This window comes from Brassica oleracea, chromosome C3 (assembly GCF_000695525.1).
Source record: "Brassica oleracea var. oleracea cultivar TO1000 chromosome C3, BOL, whole genome shotgun sequence".
NCBI lineage: Eukaryota > Viridiplantae > Streptophyta > Magnoliopsida > Brassicales > Brassicaceae > Brassica > Brassica oleracea.
In genome coordinates, this window is record NC_027750.1 from 64,614,275 (window position 1) to 64,633,702 (window position 19,428).

A 19,428-nucleotide genomic window follows, 5' to 3' on the forward strand; every position below is an offset into this window, starting at 1 on the left:
ACAGATCTTTGCTTCTTGTTTTTCCAGTTCTAGACAATTTGCGGGGTTGAACATGAAGCAAACACATTATGTAATAATACAGCATACTAGGTTATGTGGAGTTTCAAATGTATACATTTCACGTAAAAATAAACTTTGAGAGCACGATTGATTGTGCTGATTTTTCGGTTAAGAATGGTTTTCTGTACTTGATCTGGTTGAATTTTTTTTTTTTTTTACATTTTGGTGTTTCGACATTTTCATGAGTTAGTATGTAATCAAGACTCCCTTTGTTTGATGCGTTGTGGTGTAAATAATCACTCATGACCTTGTAGGGCTTTGTCATGGTTTGCGGTGGGTTGTTACTACTATTGTATCAAAAAGTATACTGAAGCTCGGCGGTACTTTAGGTAAATATGCAGGCTTGATCAACTCTAGTAGGTAGGTGTAGTATAGTTCGTGTATGCCCCGGTTCTCCATTTTCTTCGAATATGGTCTTGCAGCAAAGCAACGAATATAGATGGCTCATTCCATTTATCCAAGAGACTATTACAATATATTTTAAATATTTTATAAAGAGTCCACATTTCTGCTTTCCTTATTTTCCAGTATGGCCCAGCGATACAGAGAATCAACATTCATCTAGTTTATTAATGTGTGAAGGGACAGCTGTGTTTCTCTGCAGTGTTGTCTCCACTGTCTGTGGTTTTGGTCTCTAATATAGGAGGTCCCTTGAGCAGTCCCCCGAACAGCTCTCCTGGATCATAATAAATCTCAATCTCCTCTGCTCTAAGCAGTTCATCAACCTGTAGAGAAATAACCGCTAGGTGTAACCACTGAAAGATTGTGAGGGACGGACACAGATTATGTTTCAGACATACCTTTAGAACTCCTAGGCCTAGGAACTGAACAATTTCCCCAGTAGGAGCATGGCCTTTGAAATCTCCTTCAAAGTATCCCCAGTGTCTAAACTTGAAGGCTATATTAGGCGGCCCTGAGTACACAGAAAGTATCTCAAAAGCAAACCCACGTGGTAAAGCAGATCTAAAGGCGTCATGTGATGACTCAAAGCTCTCTTCCTCTGGCTTATAGTACTGAAACTCTCCAGGCAGAGAGGTCTTGAGCAAAGCATTGTAACTCCCAAGCCTAAGTGTTTCTTCAGCCGATAATCCTTCTCTCCCTGATTAAAAAAAAAAAACAGTTCAATATTTGTTTGGTAATTATACAACTTGAAGATCATATTGATAGGTGTTTGTGGTAGTTACCATTGACAAAGAGCTTAAACTTATCAGGGTTTATAGTCTTGAAGTCTTGTAAACGGATCTTGTGTGAGAACTCCATCTCCCATGACTTGATCGCGTTTTGAACCGTCTCTTCCAAGGATCCTTCTGGCCAAACCTGTGATCAAAACCAAACACTAGCAATAAATCAGATTCACAGATTTTGAACTTAACGCATGCATAAATAAAATGTTAAAAATTAACCGAAGGACCTTTGTCTGGCCTTCTTCAAAGAGCTGGTTCACAAGATCAAAAGCTGGAGGGTGACCATACCTCCATTGGACCTCTCCTACATCGTTAAGGACTGATCTATACTTGTCTCTCTCTTCCCTAGTAGCCATATTAGCTTTTGATGTAGAAAGAGTTAAGCTTAGTTGTCTCTTTTATAATCTCACGATACACGTTGACAATCAAGAGAATAGTGTTTATTGTGTGTGAATACTCATGAATCCTATTTACTTAACCTCACTAATTTGACGTAATGAAGTTGTTAAGAGTCACCATCACATTTCTAAATAATATCAGGACTAAGTTGCAACCAATAAGCCACAGTAACTTGTTTGTGTGTCCAAATAGGCTTTTTTTTATTAATTGAGATAATGACATGTTTGAACACTACAGAAAAAGTATATGTTTGCTATCTATCACGTCAGATGCGGTATGGTCATTATCTTGACTTTGTCTTGAAATTATTGAGGATAGTGGATACTAGTGAACCATATTAATACCATTAAGATGATGCTATAATATGAAAATGACCACAATTGTTTAAAAAAAAAAGACAGAGAGAGGAGAGAGAGTTGGTTTGTAAATTACATGGGTTCTTTCTTCTTCGAAGAGCTTGTTCACAGTGTCAAATAGCGGAGGACCACCGTACCTCCACCGTATATTTCCAGTTTTTTCATCGTTCAAGATCGATCGGTACTTATCCGCCGCCAATCTTAGAGACGAAAGGCCACTCTCTAGAGGAGCATCCGCAGAAGAAGCCATTTTCGTGAATTTGCGTAAAGATTTATGAGATAACTAGATAAGAAAAAAAACTATATATATAGCGACTGTCGAGGTATCCTTTAACTATGATGTCAGAAAGAGACAGATGTCACGGTCTGGTGGTCGTAAATACTCATTCGGCGTCACCGCAACCCCACGTGAACTTGTAGTAAGCTCCAAGTTAGTTACGGCCTGACTAAAAAAGAATCAATCCTAACATCAGCTACTGAGCCTAACTTCCTCTGACATTGCTCATGGACGAGTTGATTGTCCAAAGGATCATTCATCGAAACGATTACCATGTGTCTCCACTTGAGTTAATCAAGAAAACACAATACTTGTATCTGTTCATTTTCACCTAAGTATTAAAACTTTATCACAAGGAAATCACCATCTGCATACAGCCTGTGGTTTTTGTTTTTCTGAGCAGAAGGTAAACCAAAGAGAATGGAGGAGAAGACGAACCATGTGCATGCAAACACTACTGTATGTAACGGACAGGATCAAGTCAAATATACTATACTAGGCTCTCTTTTTCTCATAGATGCGAAATAGACTATTTATATTATCTTCAAAAAACCTTGCGTGAAATCACTGTTAATCATCAGACATTAACAGTCAAAATTTATTATCGATGATACATACCTTTTAAAAGTCTAAAAGAAGCTGAGGAAGAATCCTCTCCAAATGACTCGCTTCAATCTTATCCATCCCCTCAGCTTCAGCAATTATAGCCGCGCGCTGCACAGCCTCTGCAATTGCAAATAGTAACAACAACATGAGTAACTGAGATTACCAAAACCAATGATGGAGATAACATATGAACCTGAGACAAAGCTCTTGAGAAGCTCACAGCTAAGTTTCAGAGCATTCGCGTTGGCTAACACGAATTCACAACACATTCATCAAGCTTCACAACAAAAGACAATTAATAGAGCTTATTATTATTATTATATAGAACAAACCAGAAGCAAGTCTGTTCTTCTTGGATGTTCCCAGAGCAACCTGTTTGCATACATTTAGCACCAAAAAAAAAAAAAAAGAAGTTAAATCAGAAGATCATAACTGTTACAGGATCAACAACAAGATAATTCAAATCAGAGATTATGATCTGAGTACCTCAGCGTCTGTAGCATCAATGGCATCACTCCTCTCTCTTTAAATCAGAAGATCGTAACATAAGCGGAGAAATTAGTAGAGAACACATAATAAATGGATACCGCGAAATCTTCGCGCCCAAATGTGCTTGAAGATGGCGTGCAGAGGAGAAAACATCGAATGATAAGGGAAGAAGCGAGCAGGATATCACAGAATCGAAGGCATTGGTAGCGTCCATCGCGTTTTTCGAATGTAAGGAAGCTTCGATGGAAGGTTTGCAGTGAGACGACGACGGCGAGCTTCGATGGAGGGTTGGAGGGAAGGATAATCTGGAAGACGAACAAGGAGAGATAACTAACCAAATTGAAACTAAACCGGATTTTATTAACCGAAATTTAATCATATCCGTTAATTAACAAAGATGATACTAAACCGGATTTTAATCATATCCGATAATTAACCAAGGTGATCTAAACCGAATTTTAATCACATCCGATAATTAACCAAGATGATACCAATCGAGTTTAATCAAATCCAGTAAGGTTCTAACTAACTTATTTGATCCGGTTTAAATTGGGGAATCAACTGGGTTATGACTTATGAAGGTAAGTAAACGTTGTGTAATGTTGTTTTGTTTGGTTAAGAAGCGGTTTAGCTCAAAACTACTTATTCCGTCAAATTTATTCTCAAACCGAGCTCAACCGAAACTAACCAATGTCTTCAAATTCAAGATGATTGATCCGATCCAACAACAAAGCTCCTCTGGTTTCAAACCTTAACCCTCTCTAACAGTATGCTGTATAACTAAAGATTTATGATTGCTCAGAGGAATCTTAATCTTCTTTAGGACTTGATACTACATCAACTAGATACTGATTCAACTTCTCTCCAAACGTCTTCGCAGAGAATGACTCAACCACATGCTTCCTCGCTTCATAAACACCAACCCTCCAATCTGCGGAATCACAGTCTCAAGCTCCTCCAATCTGCGGAATCACCAAACAAGTTATGTGCTAAAGTGAAGGGAGAGTCATCAAGTCTATTGAGTATGAGGATATATGCAAACTAGCTTAGTTACTATATCTTTAGACCATTATATCAGCGTACCTTGTGTTTCTACTTTGAACCCTTTCTTTGTGTCTGCAAGTGCGTTTCAGACAACTCACTCTTATGATAAAACAGAATGATACACAAGATTCTGGCTTTTGTTATTCCTTTCATTCTCTTTTGTCCAGCCAAGAGAACATGGTTGCATCTTAGAGGGTAGATGATCCCTGATGGATCGTTTCATGAGTCACCGAAGGTTACTGCAGATGAGATTCTGTTTCATGACATGTTCTTGACTGGTTTGTCTTTGATTTTCATTGGTTTACTCAGTGCTGTTGTAAGTGAGACTAATGTATTATCTTTAAGAAACCCTGTGATCTTTGATTGTGCTTTTACAAACGAAGCTTGAAATACATAACTGCCAAGTTGACTTGTGAGATGAAAGGCATGAAGAGTAAACACATTTAGGTTCATAAGTACTGGAACTATAGGTACATGAACAACATTAACAATTACATGGACTAAGTCCTTGCAAAAGCGACACTCTGAATTGCAGAAGAAGACCAACCTTTCATCATCTCCAATGGGCACCAACAATATCAACGGCCCAATATTTATAAAACAATAAGATCTCGTGGACTTTTTTTGTTTATATATTGATAGAGATTAACATTTTGGAATAAGTTTTACAGTGTACAGTGGAAGTTTGGTTGGTTCTTGGTCTAACCGTAATTAACAAACTTCCCAGATAATAAAAGAAGGGAGAATATTTAACAACACTAGTACAAGTCCACCACTTTATCTTTCTTCTTCCTCTATTTCCTTATTCTCAGGGAAATCAAATCAAATCAGTTTTAAGGGCTTTTTTTTTTAAATTGGTAGCATTCTTTCTCTGTCCCCTCTAAAATCAGAAAAGTATCTGCCTTTTCACATTCCTCAACCTTTGCTTTTTGTTCCTTCTCAAAAGGGAATCTTTACCGTCTTTCTTTTTCAGTTGTGGGTTTTGTCTGAAACCCCCTTTTCTGGGTTTATCTGTGTTTTTCTCTCTCTCTCTCTATCTTTCTTACAAATTAAACAAACTGTGTGCTTTTTCTCTCTCTCTCTCTCTCAAAGTTAGAGACTTTATTGTTCACACCAAATGGGCTAAACTCGGAGAAAGAGGTGTGAGAAATTTTCTCCATTGATGATCAACTGTTTCAAAGACCCATTACATGTTTTGATGACTGTTTTGCTTTGTAAGATCCTTTTTTATTTATTAATCTGTTTCTCTGTAAGCACTTCTTTGACATATACTCAAGTCTGAGAAATACAATCTTTGTTTCAGCCACTAATGATGACGATGATGGTCATGAAGAGGCTGTTGTGGATGATCATAGGAATGATGTTAGGGAAGACTCAAAAGTGGACGTAAAGGAAGACGAATGTCAAGTTGTTTGTCCTACTCTCACTCTGACAAGTAGTCTCAGAAAGGTGGATTCTAATAAGAAGGAGAAGGAGAAGAAGAAGGTACAATGGGTGGATTTGATGGGGATAAAAGAGCTTACTGAGATTCGAGAATTCGAACCCAGGTTGGTTAAAGTTATGTGTTGAAATTGAGATTCTTACATATAGGGACAGTTAGTTTGGTTATAAGTTTTATGGAATCAGATTCTTTACTCTTTTGGAATGATGTGGTTTTCTCATTTTTCTTGCAGTGGAGAAGATGATATTGACTCTGATGGGGAGAAAAACTGTGTCTGTGTTATCCTTTGATATGTCCATTTTAGTTTTACTGGAGGATCCAAGGACAAAGGACAAAGGACAAAGCTGGTGGCTCCAGGCATTGTAATCCCATATACAGAGAGAATCTGCATTTGTGTACATACTGAAGCATTCTTTTCTTCTTCTCTAGAAAATGCTCTGCTTATATAAAAGTATAGATCTTTAACTTCATTCGTTTCTTCAAAACCGTTTTGATGGAGTATGTTACAAATCTAGCAATCACTATGTATGTTGACGTCTACTTATGCAGATTGAGTTTAACATGCACTATGTAAACCAAATGTCTACATTACAACTTTTATATCAGTCTGGAACAGGTTCTTGTCTTTGAAGCAGCTCTTTTACATTTATAACAATAAGACTTTGTGTGTATGGTTGTGTTGGGAGTTTCCATGTCTAAGTTTTCTACTTATGTGTCATGTTAAGCTTGAAGCAAATGTTATCAAAGTTGGCTTTAAGTAACAGCAAGTTTGATTTATATCTTTCCTGAGTAGTTGTTTGTTTGCAACATAGGAATCATGAGACTAAAGCCAATCACACTTTGGTTCCTGTTGCATAGTTTGTCATATCACTTCGAGTGAAAACAAGATTGCTATGTATTAAACGGATCCAAGTGGAGGGGAGATGCGAATTTATGTATACGAAAGCAAAAGGATGAAGCTCACTGTGCCAGACCTGGAAAACATCAGGAAGTCGGAGGAATTTGATCCACTCTGATAGATACTAAATACTAGAGCTGATGTGGCTGTGAGTTGCTGAGCTGGCAAGAGAAGATGGCTGTTTTGGTTAGACTTGTTGAGTTCATCTCTTCGAGAAGGCTGATTCTGAGAGCTTGTTCTCTGGATTCGATGGCTCAAGGCATCGAGATTGTAACCGTTCGATGAGCAATAAGAATAGTACTCAACGCTTATCACACTCATGAAGCAGTTTGATGAATCTTGTGCCATTAACGCCAATCAAGTCCTTGTTTGGCTTTAACAAGAAGTAGTTCACCACCTAAAGTTTCATGTCTCTTCTTGGCTTGATATGATATACTCGAGAGGAATTGTATCCATTTTCCAGCCAATTTGTATTGATTTTCATATGAAATGAAAGTAAATTTTCATAATATAGCATAATGGTTTGTAACTTTGAATTACTAAGGAATCATGATTTATTCATACGATTGGTTCAAAATTTCAGTACAGAGCACACATTCTTTTGTTCAAAATCAATACAACTTGCTCATCTATTACAAAAGCTAAAAGGAATCAATTTCCGGCAGAGTTACTTTATTCCCGCATCTCCTCAGTATCCATAACCTGAAACAAGAGAGAAGTAACATAGAACAGTGATGTGAGACATTAATTTTCTGGTAGACCTTCACAAGAGAGTAAAGTATCTGAATGTCTGAACAAACCTGAGTTGTCCATTGGGTTGCCTACGGGAAGTGGCTCAGGCTCCTTGATCTCAACAACGACACAGTCAGACATCAAGAATGTCTTTGCAACCGAAGCTGCATGTTCCAAGCAACATCTCACAACCTAAACCCAAATAAAACATACTCAGGTTGATGGATCTGTTAGCAAGCCAAAGACAGTTTATGTATGCAAGAAGCTGACCTTAGTTGGATCGATGATTCCTGCAGCCATTAGATCCTCGTACTTGCCGGTTGCAGCATTGTAACCGAACTTCACGTTATCGTTAGAAAGCACCTGCCAGTGTATACAAGAGAGCTCTTAAAGCATCTGATGTAAATCAAGAGCAAAAAGTGTGTAAAGGTTTTCTATAAAACTACCTTCTCGCTAACAACGCTTCCATTGACTCCTGCATTCTTGGCAATCAGTTTCAGAGGGTAACTCAGTGCTCTTTTCACGATATCCGCTCCAACCTGAAGTGACAGAAGTTAGAAGACCTGAAGGTTTAGGAATTAGAAACAGAATCCTTGATCAAATCTACCTTTTCTTCATCATTGTCAAGGGCGGCTTTAATGGCATCCACCTTGGAAGCAAGACGAAGCAGAGTACAACCACCACCAACCACAATTCCTTCCTCAACAGCAGCCTGCAGAATACAAATCCTGATCAGTATAGTTCACGAGTACAAGCTTTATTAAAACCTCAGAAAAAAACAAATCACCTTTGTAGCATTAAGAGCATCTTCAACTCTCAGTTTCTTCTCTTTGAGTTCTGTCTCAGTTTGTGCTCCGACCTTTAACCAATACATAAAGAGCTTTTACTTAATATCTCTCCAACATAGTCTATTCTTATATTAAATAATATTAATAAGGTTTGTAAGTAACCTGAATCACAGCAACTCCACCAGAGAGCTTTGCAATTCTCTCATTCAGTTTTTCCTTCTCATAGTCTTGCTCTGCTTGCTGCACAAACCAAGTAGCATACTACTGTTAAGTACAGTTTGGACAAAAAAAAGTAAGTAGAGATCATATAAGTCTACTACAAGCTGGTACCTCAATAAGGTTCTTAATTTGTGTAACACGCTTTTGCACTGCGTCCTGTGTGCTCCCATCACCCACAATGGTCGAAGTCTCCTTAGTGAGGACAACCTTTGCTGCATGTCCAAGAACCTCTTTTCCAGCTTTGTCAAGTGAAAGACCAACTTCCTCACGAATCACAGTCGCTGCAAGCACAGATAGAAAACAAGGACAAGATTAAAACCACAATGATTGTGCCTAAACACATGGCTCAGCACTGCACATTGATATTACCTCCAGTGAGGATGGCAATATCATCAAGGTATTGGCTCTTGCGCTCTCCAAATCCTGGAGCTTTGAGAGCTGCAATCTTCAGTGTGCCTCTAAGCTTGTTAACAACAAGGGTCGCTAAAGCCTCCTGCTCAATGTCTTCCGCAATTATTAAAATTGGGTATCCTCCTCTAATTGCATCCTCCAGAACACCAACAAGATCCCTTGCATTGGTAATTTTCTTGTCAACAAGAAGCAACTGCAACACAATAAAATCCATTAGAAAAAGAACTTAAAAACAGTATAATGTAGTGAGCTCAGAATCAAGAAACATTTACCTTGCAATTGTCAAACTCAACTGACATTTTCTCGCTGTCTGTCACAAAGTAAGGAGAGACATAACCTCGATCAAATTGCATTCCTTCTACCACGTAGAGAGCGTTCTCTGCACTTTTGCCTTCCTCAAGTGTCACCACACCCTTCCTGCCCACTCTGCTCATTGCTTCAGCAATCATGCTTCCAATTTCTGCATTGTTACCGGCACTAACGGCTGCCACATCTGCAAGCTCACTGTCTTCAACCTACATCAGACATGACTACTTTCAGAATCTTTTGTCAAATATTCAAAGAAAGAGACTCTTAGAAAAAGTTGTAACCTCCTTAGACATTTTCTTGAGCTCGGCTACCAAAGCCTTTGCTGTCTTCTCAATGCCTCTAGTGATCAATACAGGGTTTGCACCAGCAGCCACCACCTGAATGACAAACAAATTTAGAGATTAAGATCACCATTCTTTTTGAGTTTCATCTGAAAAAGCTGGAAGAAAAAGAAGATTAGACATACCTTGACACCCTCAGCAATAAAACCTTGTGCAAGAACCACAGATGTTGTGGTACCATCACCGGCCAGATCATTGGTCTTGGCAGCTGCTTGCCTAACAAGTTTGGCACCAATGTTCTCAACAGGGTCTTCCAATTCAACCTACAGCAGCAAGTTCTAAGTTAAAAGAGTCTTTTCATTAAAAAATAAATAAACATCAATATCAGAGGGGGGAACGATTCCATACCTCCCTAGCAACAGTCACACCATCATTAACAATTCTTGGTGATCCATACTTGCTCTCAAGAACAACGTTTCGCCCTTTAGGTCCAAGTGTCACACCAACAAGGTCTGCAAGCTTGTTGACACCAGCCTGGTTTAACAATGAATCACAAACCATTAGCGGCAGCAGTAAAGTTTAGGGGCACACAGTTTCCGTTAGTAAAAAAAAAGGTACTCACTTGAAGCTTCCTGATGGTAGTCCCGTCTTTGTTGAAATGTAACTCCTTGGCTGCACATACAACTGCAGGACTGGATCTTCTGAGCTTGGGGAACACGTTCTGCCTCCTCCCGAAAGAGCTTGAAGACAACTTGTTCATAAGCTTCTTATCCGTTTTGTGGGCATTTGGAGCAACCATGGAGCCAATGGAAGACGTTGCAGTGAAGGTTGATGCCATCTTTTCACTTCAAACACAGACAATCCAACAATCAGATAACATCTCTAAGATATATACAAAAAAGGCTCTTATTTTCATCGATATAAAGTTTACATGATCAGAATAAACCAAAGAAACGATTAAACCAATGAAAATTCACAGAAAAAAATCAGAGAAAATAGAAGAAAGGGAACACATTTTTTAAAGTAGAGCTCACTAAGATCAACACACCACTGAAAATCTAAGGAAAGAACCATCTAATTATCAACAAGAGTACCCAAAATCTTAATAGAAATGGATATTAAAAAGCTTAGAGCAGAATCTTATCCAACATAACAACACCAAACATAGACACAGAAACATAAACGGAGCCACTGGAAACGTAGAGGCTCAGATGGTTAAGAGAGTAAGAAACTAACAGAGAAGTGAAGCGAAGAGGAGGAGAAGCACCACGGATAAGAAACTGGGGAGCAGCTGAAGCGAGTAGTAGGTTTATCTCCTTGAGAGAGAGGGTGCTTTTAACGTTACCTTTAGCTCTTCCTGAGTGAATCTTGACCGTTGGATTCAACGATCCTGATAAGTTAATGGATTTTCCTGGACCTCTTTCCCTTGTCTAATTTTTAATTGGGTCTTTTTCTTTGGCCCATTTCAAGTAGAACAACATTATAAAACGTTTTTTTTTTTGGCTCTTTAATAACTAATGGTGATTAATGAAAATCAATGGTGATTAGATGCTTTGCTGAGAACTAAGCATGAGCGTTCGAGTATCCGTTAGGATTCGGATTGGGTATTTCAGATTTCGATTCTAATTTGTAACACATTGTTGGTCTCATTCTATTAGATTTGTAAAAATGAGTCGGGTTCAGATAAAATAATTATATATCGTTCGGATTCGGGTTATATCGTATCGGTTTGGATAACCCGAAGTATAATATAAAATTTAAAAGCAAAACATATGAAATATATACTTAATTGGGTATCTAAGGTACTTATTTAAATTTTAAATTTTTATTTTTATATATTATATCAAAATAAATATGAAATTGAATATTTAAAGTACATATATATGTTTCAAATAAATATATTGCATACTAATTTGGAATTCGTTCGAGTTCGGTTAATAACTCTTCGGGTTCAAATATGTTTTGTAACACTGTAGACGATCTCCATTCGATTATTTTTTACATTTCAGACCACATATCGATATTTTTTGTTCGGATTCGGTTTAGATTTTCCGGGTTACGGATTTGATGCCCAAACCTAGTCAGAACGGTCGACTAAACAAACTATTTGAGATCTAAGCGAGGTTTAGACATAAAAAACTATCAATTTTTATATATTATTAAATATATATATATATATATATATATATATATATATATATATATATATATATATATATTTTTATGATTCTGATATCCGGAGCTTCGAGGGGATCCGACTAGCGCCAATGACCGTCCATCGGAACTTAATCGGGAGCCCGCCGAGGCATCCAAGAGAGTTGGTGAACCCTCCATGTAAATCTAACTAGTGGCCGCACGTTAGCGGGCTTTTCCGTATTGGACTCAAAAATCCCTTAAGATAATCAACTCTCAGCAGTACTCGAACTCATGACTTTCCAGGTTGAGTTTAACATCGACCACTAACACATGGTTGTTATTAAATATTTTTGTTTTATATTTAGTTATAAAATTACTTCAATGAGCTATTAAATATATATATAAAGTTAGATAAATGTGTGGATTTGAAAATTTAAACTAATTTGTAATTGTAATTAATTTAGATTATTTTTGATTAATTTAGAATTGTTTAATCCAATTTGAGTAGAATTAAAGAATTGTTCCGCTGTAATGACCGATTTGCTACTCAAATTCACTTTTGTATAATTAAAAAGTGTGTCAGTTGCAACTCGAAGATATCGATTTACTTGTCGGATCCGACGTGGCATGGGTATCGTCTTCCTTATTAATAACTCCGTGAGATTAACTTTGAAAAATCTGTTTTCTTTCAGCTAAAAGGACAAATCTTTTTGATCCTATCTCTCTCTCTCTCTCACGAAGTAGTTGAGACTGTTGCCATAAATAACTAAAAGCTCTATCTCTCTTTCTTTCTTTCTTTCAGATTGATTGATTTGTTTGGTGGGTTCGACGAAAGCTTTGATCCTTTTGCGTAAAATGGCTTCTCTTTTAAGCAGATTCTGCCGGAAACTGGCTCTTCCGGGCTCAGCTCACGGATCACGGATGACTTCCTCGACGGCGTGTGGTTCAGAAACCGTGAAGTCGTTGAATCTGTACTCAGCTATCAACCAAGCTCTTCACATCGCCTTGGAAACCGATCCTCGGTAAGATCTTCTTCCTCTTCCTCCTTTTGCTTCAAAGTATCTTAAGCTGCTTGAAAGATGTGTGATCTTGTGTTTGGAGACTGACTTTTTTTGGAACTCTATTATTTTTTTTTTTGGTGGGAAGCTCTTATGTATTTGGGGAAGATGTTGGCTTTGGTGGAGTCTTTCGCTGCACAACAGGATTAGCTGAACGCTTCGGGAAGAACCGTGTCTTCAACACTCCTCTTTGTGAGCAAGTAATGTATCTTTGAATCCTTCATGTGTTTCTCAAACTTGAGCTTAGTCTTTATTGTTCTTGATGAGCCATTCATATAAAACTTTCAGGGTATTGTTGGATTTGGTATTGGTCTAGCAGCGATGGTGAGTTCTTTCTTGTCTGCTTTTTATTTCTGTTTCTGACAATCTGTTGTTTTAACAGCTATGAATGTTTGATCTTTGACAGGGAAACCGAGCAGTTGTAGAAATTCAATTTGCAGACTATATATATCCTGCTTTTGATCAGGTGAAGTGTTCCCCACCTTACAACCAAGAATCTGATTTTTCTACTGCCGAGTTTCTGATAGAGTTTGTGATTCACAGATTGTTAATGAAGCTGCAAAGTTCAGATACCGAAGTGGTAACCAGTTCAACTGTGGAGGTATATACCTTGTCTTTGACTTGACATAAGTATCTCTTTTACTCATTGGGGTCTTTTATCATAGGACTTACAATAAGAGCACCGTATGGGGCTGTTGGTCATGGTGGACATTACCATTCACAATCACCTGAGGCTTTCTTCTGCCATGTCCCTGGTATTAAGGTTGTTATCCCTCGGAGTCCACGAGAAGCCAAGGGGCTGTTGTTGTCCTCTATCCGTGATCCAAATCCTGTTGTCTTCTTTGAACCAAAGGTACTTCTCTTTCTCTCTTACACCACAAATCAGCTTCTCTTCTCGAGTGTAAATCTTGAGAAGCTTTGTTCTTCTTTTCAGTGGCTGTATCGTCAAGCAGTAGAAGAAGTTCCAGAGCATGACTATATGATACCTTTATCACAGGCCGAGGTATAATAATAATATGTTTACTTATCAAAAGTGTTTCTTTTAGACTGACAAAGATGGGATTGTTGTCAGATTATTAGAGAAGGCAGTGACATAACACTTGTTGGATGGGGAGCTCAGCTTACCGTTATGGAACAAGCTTGTCTGGACGCTGAAAAGGTTTTAAATTATATCTTTCAACTCGAAGATAATTGGTTAGCAGTTAGTAACATGGGTCTTGAATTAATAATGCAGGAAGGAATATCATGTGAACTGATAGATCTCAAGACTCTGTTGCCTTGGGACAAAGAAACAGTTGAGGCCTCGGTTAAAAAGACTGGCAGGCTTCTTGTAAGTTTCAAGCAAGTCTCCGTTTTTGTGTTTGTGTGGTTGTTCTTATAGATTGCTTTGGTTTTGGGGTTGCAGATAAGTCATGAAGCTCCAATCACAGGAGGTTTTGGAGCAGAGATCTCTGCAACAATCCTCGAACGTTGCTTCTTGAAGGTATAACGGCTTTAAGGTTTAATTCATCTACAAGAGATCAACTCTTATAAGTGGTTTGTTTCGTCTGCAGTTAGAAGCTCCAGTAAGCAGAGTTTGTGGTCTGGACACACCATTCCCTCTTGTGTTTGAGCCATTCTACATGCCCACCAAGAACAAGGCAAGTTCCTCTTCCTCATTATCTTCCCCATCCAAAACACACATTTTCTAATTCATGGGTTTTCACGTTTGTTTTAGATATTGGATGCAATCAAGTCGACTGTCAATTACTAGCCATTCAATCTGTTTCTTCAGAAAACTTGAAGAACTATAGTTTGTTGTTTTACATTATGTATTATGTAGCTATTTTATGTGGTACCCATATGTTTATATGAAAAACTGATAAGCAATAAAATTCCTAAGAGCATCTGAAGCCACATATAGTCGCCTAAATCCATCTAAGATTCATCCAAAATCGTTAAACTGATCTATTATACTCCAAACATTTCAGAAACTAAAGCTGCAAATAGGCCTAAAGGAGTTTATTACAGTCTTGGTGTCTTATTAGACATAGTTAGTAGACAAGTTATAAGTTACTCTTTAACAATCTGGGTACTGCTCACTAAAACAAACATTACATGAAACACAATACTCGGAAGAAACTTAGACCAAAAAAAAAGAAAGAGAGATTGGAATCTCCATTCTGTATTTACAAATTCTGATTTTCAATCTGAATCATCAAACCAAGTCCTTTTTGTTTAAGGAAAATAACCTCACCCAAGCGCTTGCCACCGCCCGGGATCTCTAGTTCATGGCAATCCAAACGTAAACATGTTTTCTTTTCCCTGCTAGTAACAAAAGATCTATAATCAAACCACTGGTGGTTGATTCAAGAGCTATGAAAAAAAAAAAAGAATGTTGGAAACTTACATACTATCATTGCTGGATTTTCCTGAACTCTGTAAGAACTGGGTAGATATTCTCAAAGGCCGTGTAAGTCTCTTCTCTCATCTGATAAGTGTAACCACAGGATTGCATCAGATGACCCCAAGTATGTAATTATTCCGAGAGAAATTAAGATTATTTACCTTGGCTCCAGTTATAACAATCTTCCCTGACACAAAAATAAGCAGCACAATCTTTGGTTGTTTCATCCTATATATCAGTCCTGGAAACAGTTCAGGCTCGTACTGGAGAGAGAGATATGCGAACCGTCAGACCAATTATCTCCATCTAATGCTATACAACTCTTGAGGTGATCACTTACACTTGAGAAAGCACTGTGAGAGTATGCAAGACCTTCAAGCCTAATGGGGAATTTGACATCACAAGACCCTACAATGTTCTGAATCTTGAAATCCTGCATATCGTAAACAGAAAATTTCATTACTAGACTGTATAACCAAACGAATGGAACAATATATAGTGTATGTTGTATCAGAGATAGATCATTAAGTACCTTGAACTTTGCAGGAAAGCCAAGCTTTTGAACAATCCGAGCGTACTGAACAAAAAAACAGAAAAAAAGAGTTCTTTAACATAGTAGAAAACAAAACACCTACTGCAATTACATCAAGTTTATGACTTACAGTGTTCCTAGAATACGAAAAGAAAATCAGACTATTGAGAGAGGAGCTGGTGTACCTTTCTCGCAGCCAGCTTTGAAAAATGTTCACTCTTAGCTCCGGTACACACCTAACAGTAGACAACATGTTAAAACAAGAACATGGTAGATCAAGAAATGGTATAAAGCCAATATATAACATACCATTTTCCCAGAAGCAAAGATCAACGCTGTAGTCTTTGGCTCTCTTATCCTCATGATTACTGCAGCAAAACGCTGGAACAAGACACACAAGGCAGATTAAACTATATTCAAAATACAAAACACAATTAGTTTTAACTGAGAAAAAAAAAACACATTTAAATACAGAGCTGTAGAAAGACTAATAATGACTACTACAACAAGAAACGAATGCGAACCTTGGGGTTATATTCAGCGTTACGAGCCTGCAAAGCTATGGATTTGAGATCAAGCTTGCAGTCTAAGTTCACTGTCGAGACAATGTTTCTGAAACAAACAAAAAAAGTCAGCACACAAAACACAAACTCAAGAATCTATAAAAGGGTGTTATATAGACAAGAGAGGAGAGGACTCACTGAAGAGTTGGAATAATCCCTGAAGGATGCTTCATAAGGTCAACTGGTTGACTCCCTTCCATTCCTTGTTCAGCCATTCTCTAACACAACACAAATCGCAAACGCACAACCAAAATCAGCTAGATCTCGACACAGACAGCGTAATTGAAACTCGTGAGAATCTACAAACATCCACGAGGCAGATAATAGTTGTTTCACAATCAGACATAGACAGCTTTTGCTGAAAGCTATGAAACTAATCGAGAGAATCTGAGATCCAATTCTAAACAGCTACGAGGAAACTGAAACCAGATCCGAGTGATTGAACCCATTAGAAACAGAGGGTAAGAATCAAAATCAGACCTTTCGTTAGTTTGCAGATCTCAAGTCTCGAATCTAGGGTTTCGTAACCCCTCAAATGATTTGAAAAGGAGAAGGCTGTATATATATATATATACAAAGAAGAGAGAATTAGAGAGGGAAAGGGAGATTTTGTAATTTGTAAAATGGGATGATTTATAAAGGAAGAGACTCGTTTTCTATATCGCTCCCTCTCTCACTGCCTTCTCTTTGGGGATGAGGTTTTGTTCTGAAAGGTTGCGTTTTAGATCTGAGGAGCCTTAAGACATCTTTATGGGTTTATATACTTTCCCAAACTACCCCTCAATCTTTTTGTCGGATGAGGGTAGTTAAGGGAAAACATGTTGAGTAATCTAATTTTACTGTCTTTGCTGTGATTGCTGGTGAACGACCACTCTTTGTCTGCCACGTATGATACTACAAGATATAGTCTAATTAGATTTAGATGCATACAAACCGAGAATTAAAGTGATTTGTATTAAACTTACTGAACTTTTGATTTTAAATAACAGTGTATTTTATAAGATTTATTGTGCTTTAAATGTGTGTTTGATGTATTTTTTTGATTTAAAATATATAATTTGTTAGATGAAAAATTTAAAGTATTTAAATCAATACCACAATAACTTTAAAATTCAACCAAATTCCTTCTAAACTCATTAAAAATAAATCATTTTCACTAGTCCACTAAGTGATTTCATATCCAATATTTTCTATAGTAAAAATTTCAACTCAATTTGAGATGTTACTGATTATTTTGCATTCTCTTTAAAAAAACAAGTGGACTTTAAAACCCATGTTCCAAGCTTGTTGCACTGCCAAATAGATGGCCACATTAGTAGCTTCAATCGTTAAATCATATGGCCAGTTCTTTTACTTGTGCTAAAGCATTGAGTTATAAATTTGATCACTCTTAAGTTCAAGACGATCACTTTCTCGGCAAGGTTTGGCCATAGTTGTGTCGAACACAGCGAGTAAGAAAGTGATCAAATATAAAGCCTAATAGATTCATATAATTTTTTGCTTTATTTGCGGTAAAAAGACTAATCAGAGAGAAGTAGTGTAATATATAAGTTCTTCAAGCGCGTAGACAAGGAGATCTAGTGAAGTGTTATAAGTAAACCAACCATAAAGTTTGGGGACTAAACACAAACTCATAGATTTTTGTTTACCAAAGCGTGGTAGCTAGAGAGCATTCAACCAAATCTGGGAAGCTTATGTACAGACAATAAAAGCAAAACAGGTTTAAGTGGGTTACATGACCATATCAAAAGCTTTCGTTGTCTCAGGAAACATGTTTTTTTTTTCTTTTCTTCAGTGTGTACCACTCGATGGATTGCTGCTGTCTTGGGATGACGAGAACAAGCTGCTAAGCAGCCACGGGATTGAGAGTTCAACCCCATCATCATCGCTCTCTTCTTCCTCCTCCTCCTCAGGGTGGTGACTTCCATCGCTATTCTCACTTCCTTGACTGCTTGCAAAGGAAGAAGACTCACTTCTACCACCGTCACCATTTGGTTCTGCTCTTTCAGTCTCCGTCTTAGTCTCATCCGAAGGTAACTCGTACCTACAAACCGGACACGAACTATGAAGCTCAAGCCACGGGAGCAAGCAGTCACGGTGAAACTTGTGCTCACAAGGCATCTCTTTTGCTTCCACCCCAATCTCAAAATCATCCAAACACACCGAACACTGCAGAGTACCCTCTTGGATATTCACAGTGGCCAAAGCCTCAACGGCTTCTTTTTGAGCAGGAGGTGTTCCGTATCTGTTGGGATCGTTATCTGTTAAACGCTGAAGCAGGGCTTCGAAGCCAGGACCGATGAAATACTCACTCAAAGAACCACCAGAGACCACGATCAAGCTTCCAGCTCTCTCTCTGTCACCATCAAGTAATTGCATAACGGAAACGGGACGTCTTCCCCTTCTCCTCCTGAGAATCTCTTGGAGCTGAGAATCCACATCGTTCTCTGCCTCGTTGTTTTGAGTATCTTCATCAACACTCTGGTTCCTTGCGCGGAGGGAAGGATCATTCACGAGTTGCATCAAGATGGGAGCCCAGAGAGGATTTGGAGAGTGTTCTTGTTCTTCCTCCTCTTCCTCGGCCATCTCTTCAACGAAGCCACTAGCACAAAAGGGGCATTTGATCTGAGCTTCCATTAGTGGATCCACAGTTCGAGAACACATGTGGCACCAGTATGCAACTGCCGCTTCTTCTTCCATGGTTTGGTTGATTCCTCCTGTTCATAATGGCCAAAACAAACTTGAATCTAACATCAATCGTTTCGTTGGCTAATAAGATATTTTCATGAACGAAGAAGGAAACAACAAACATCAAACCCTAGAACAAGTCTCGACCATTTTTTTTTTCAAACTCACAGATGATTGATTGATTATAAATAGTAAACGAAGTTATGATTCAAACACTAGTTCAAAGCAAGAGAAGCAGAATCTGTGTGGCAATGAGTCCAACAGACAGAGAGAGTAGAGCATAAAACTTTGGAACAAATCAGGCGAGAGAGAGAGAGAGAGAGCAGCAGCAATAAATGACAAAAAGTAAGCACCTTTTTCTTTAAAGAACCCTTCGAAACTTCTTCGTCAATAGCAAGATTTTTCGTAGGAATCTCTGATTTTTAACGCTAAAACCGAAAGAAAGGGCTTAGGTTTTGTGGGGATTGAAATATATAGAGGAGGACGATGATAGATTCCAGATCCTTCTTCTTGGGATTGTCTTGTCTTGTGTGGGTCTTTAATAAGCTGACTGATTTAATCAGAGTGGACT

The 19,428-nt window shown here is 38.1% G+C and overlaps 7 protein-coding genes across 9 annotated transcripts; 2 read left to right on the forward strand and 5 right to left on the reverse strand.

Annotated features, from left to right (window-relative positions):
• Window positions 1-492: 492 nt before the first annotated feature.
• LOC106329007 (pathogen-related protein-like) lies at window positions 493-1,767 on the reverse strand. 2 transcript variants are annotated; one of them, XM_013767570.1, is made up of 4 exons: window positions 1,472-1,767; window positions 1,245-1,377; window positions 861-1,159; window positions 493-785 (listed from the first exon to the last, which is right to left on the reverse strand). In XM_013767570.1, the coding sequence occupies exons 1-4, from the start codon at window positions 1,598-1,600 to the stop codon at window positions 630-632; spliced, it is 717 nt and encodes a 238-aa protein (XP_013623024.1). In that variant the 5' UTR covers window positions 1,601-1,767; the 3' UTR covers window positions 493-629. The 2 variants fall into 2 exon arrangements, with proteins under 2 accessions (XP_013623024.1, XP_013623025.1); XM_013767571.1 differs by having other exon boundaries at window positions 1,533-1,618.
• Window positions 1,768-1,857: 90 nt separating this feature from the next.
• LOC106331245 (centromere protein X-like) lies at window positions 1,858-3,585 on the reverse strand. Its single transcript, XM_013769556.1, has 5 exons — window positions 3,470-3,585; window positions 3,369-3,405; window positions 3,215-3,254; window positions 3,076-3,129; window positions 1,858-3,001 (listed from the first exon to the last, which is right to left on the reverse strand). Exons 1-5 carry the CDS (start codon window positions 3,583-3,585, stop codon window positions 2,898-2,900), a joined length of 351 nt encoding a protein of 116 aa, XP_013625010.1. The 3' UTR covers window positions 1,858-2,897.
• Window positions 3,586-5,159: 1,574 nt separating this feature from the next.
• On the forward strand, window positions 5,160-6,483 carry LOC106335434. Its single transcript, XM_013773954.1, has 3 exons — window positions 5,160-5,629; window positions 5,719-5,962; window positions 6,089-6,483. Exons 1-3 carry the CDS (start codon window positions 5,578-5,580, stop codon window positions 6,144-6,146), a joined length of 354 nt encoding a protein of 117 aa, XP_013629408.1. The 5' UTR covers window positions 5,160-5,577; the 3' UTR covers window positions 6,147-6,483.
• Window positions 6,484-7,273: 790 nt separating this feature from the next.
• Window positions 7,274-10,872, reverse strand: LOC106335433 (ruBisCO large subunit-binding protein subunit beta, chloroplastic). The gene is made up of 15 exons (XM_013773953.1): window positions 10,731-10,872; window positions 10,117-10,339; window positions 9,903-10,028; window positions 9,680-9,817; window positions 9,495-9,590; window positions 9,177-9,419; window positions 8,863-9,097; window positions 8,605-8,774; window positions 8,437-8,514; window positions 8,274-8,345; window positions 8,094-8,198; window positions 7,933-8,025; window positions 7,757-7,849; window positions 7,555-7,678; window positions 7,274-7,456 (listed from the first exon to the last, which is right to left on the reverse strand). Exons 2-15 carry the CDS (start codon window positions 10,330-10,332, stop codon window positions 7,443-7,445), a joined length of 1,803 nt encoding a protein of 600 aa, XP_013629407.1. The 5' UTR covers window positions 10,333-10,339; window positions 10,731-10,872; the 3' UTR covers window positions 7,274-7,442.
• A 1,455-nt stretch (window positions 10,873-12,327) lies between these two features.
• Window positions 12,328-14,584, forward strand: LOC106336164 (2-oxoisovalerate dehydrogenase subunit beta 1, mitochondrial). Its single transcript, XM_013774911.1, has 12 exons — window positions 12,328-12,652; window positions 12,777-12,888; window positions 12,977-13,012; window positions 13,095-13,154; window positions 13,232-13,289; window positions 13,354-13,541; window positions 13,623-13,691; window positions 13,761-13,847; window positions 13,923-14,018; window positions 14,094-14,171; window positions 14,242-14,328; window positions 14,406-14,584. Exons 1-12 carry the CDS (start codon window positions 12,486-12,488, stop codon window positions 14,439-14,441), a joined length of 1,074 nt encoding a protein of 357 aa, XP_013630365.1. The 5' UTR covers window positions 12,328-12,485; the 3' UTR covers window positions 14,442-14,584.
• A 90-nt stretch (window positions 14,585-14,674) lies between these two features.
• Window positions 14,675-16,883, reverse strand: LOC106336165 (TATA-box-binding protein 2-like). Of its 2 annotated transcripts, none has more exons than XM_013774912.1 (10): window positions 16,650-16,883; window positions 16,308-16,387; window positions 16,131-16,218; window positions 15,916-15,987; window positions 15,792-15,842; window positions 15,607-15,651; window positions 15,415-15,507; window positions 15,236-15,337; window positions 15,078-15,158; window positions 14,675-14,992 (listed from the first exon to the last, which is right to left on the reverse strand). In XM_013774912.1, exons 2-9 carry the CDS (start codon window positions 16,382-16,384, stop codon window positions 15,084-15,086), a joined length of 603 nt encoding a protein of 200 aa, XP_013630366.1. In that variant the 5' UTR covers window positions 16,385-16,387; window positions 16,650-16,883; the 3' UTR covers window positions 14,675-14,992; window positions 15,078-15,083. The 2 variants fall into 2 exon arrangements, with proteins under 2 accessions (XP_013630366.1, XP_013630367.1); XM_013774913.1 differs by having other exon boundaries at window positions 14,675-14,995.
• Window positions 16,884-17,695: 812 nt separating this feature from the next.
• Window positions 17,696-19,369, reverse strand: LOC106328934 (E3 ubiquitin-protein ligase RING1-like). Its single transcript, XM_013767480.1, has 2 exons — window positions 19,211-19,369; window positions 17,696-18,888 (listed from the first exon to the last, which is right to left on the reverse strand). The coding sequence occupies exon 2, from the start codon at window positions 18,867-18,869 to the stop codon at window positions 17,961-17,963; it is 909 nt and encodes a 302-aa protein (XP_013622934.1). The 5' UTR covers window positions 18,870-18,888; window positions 19,211-19,369; the 3' UTR covers window positions 17,696-17,960.
• Between the last annotated feature and the right edge of the window lie 59 nt (window positions 19,370-19,428).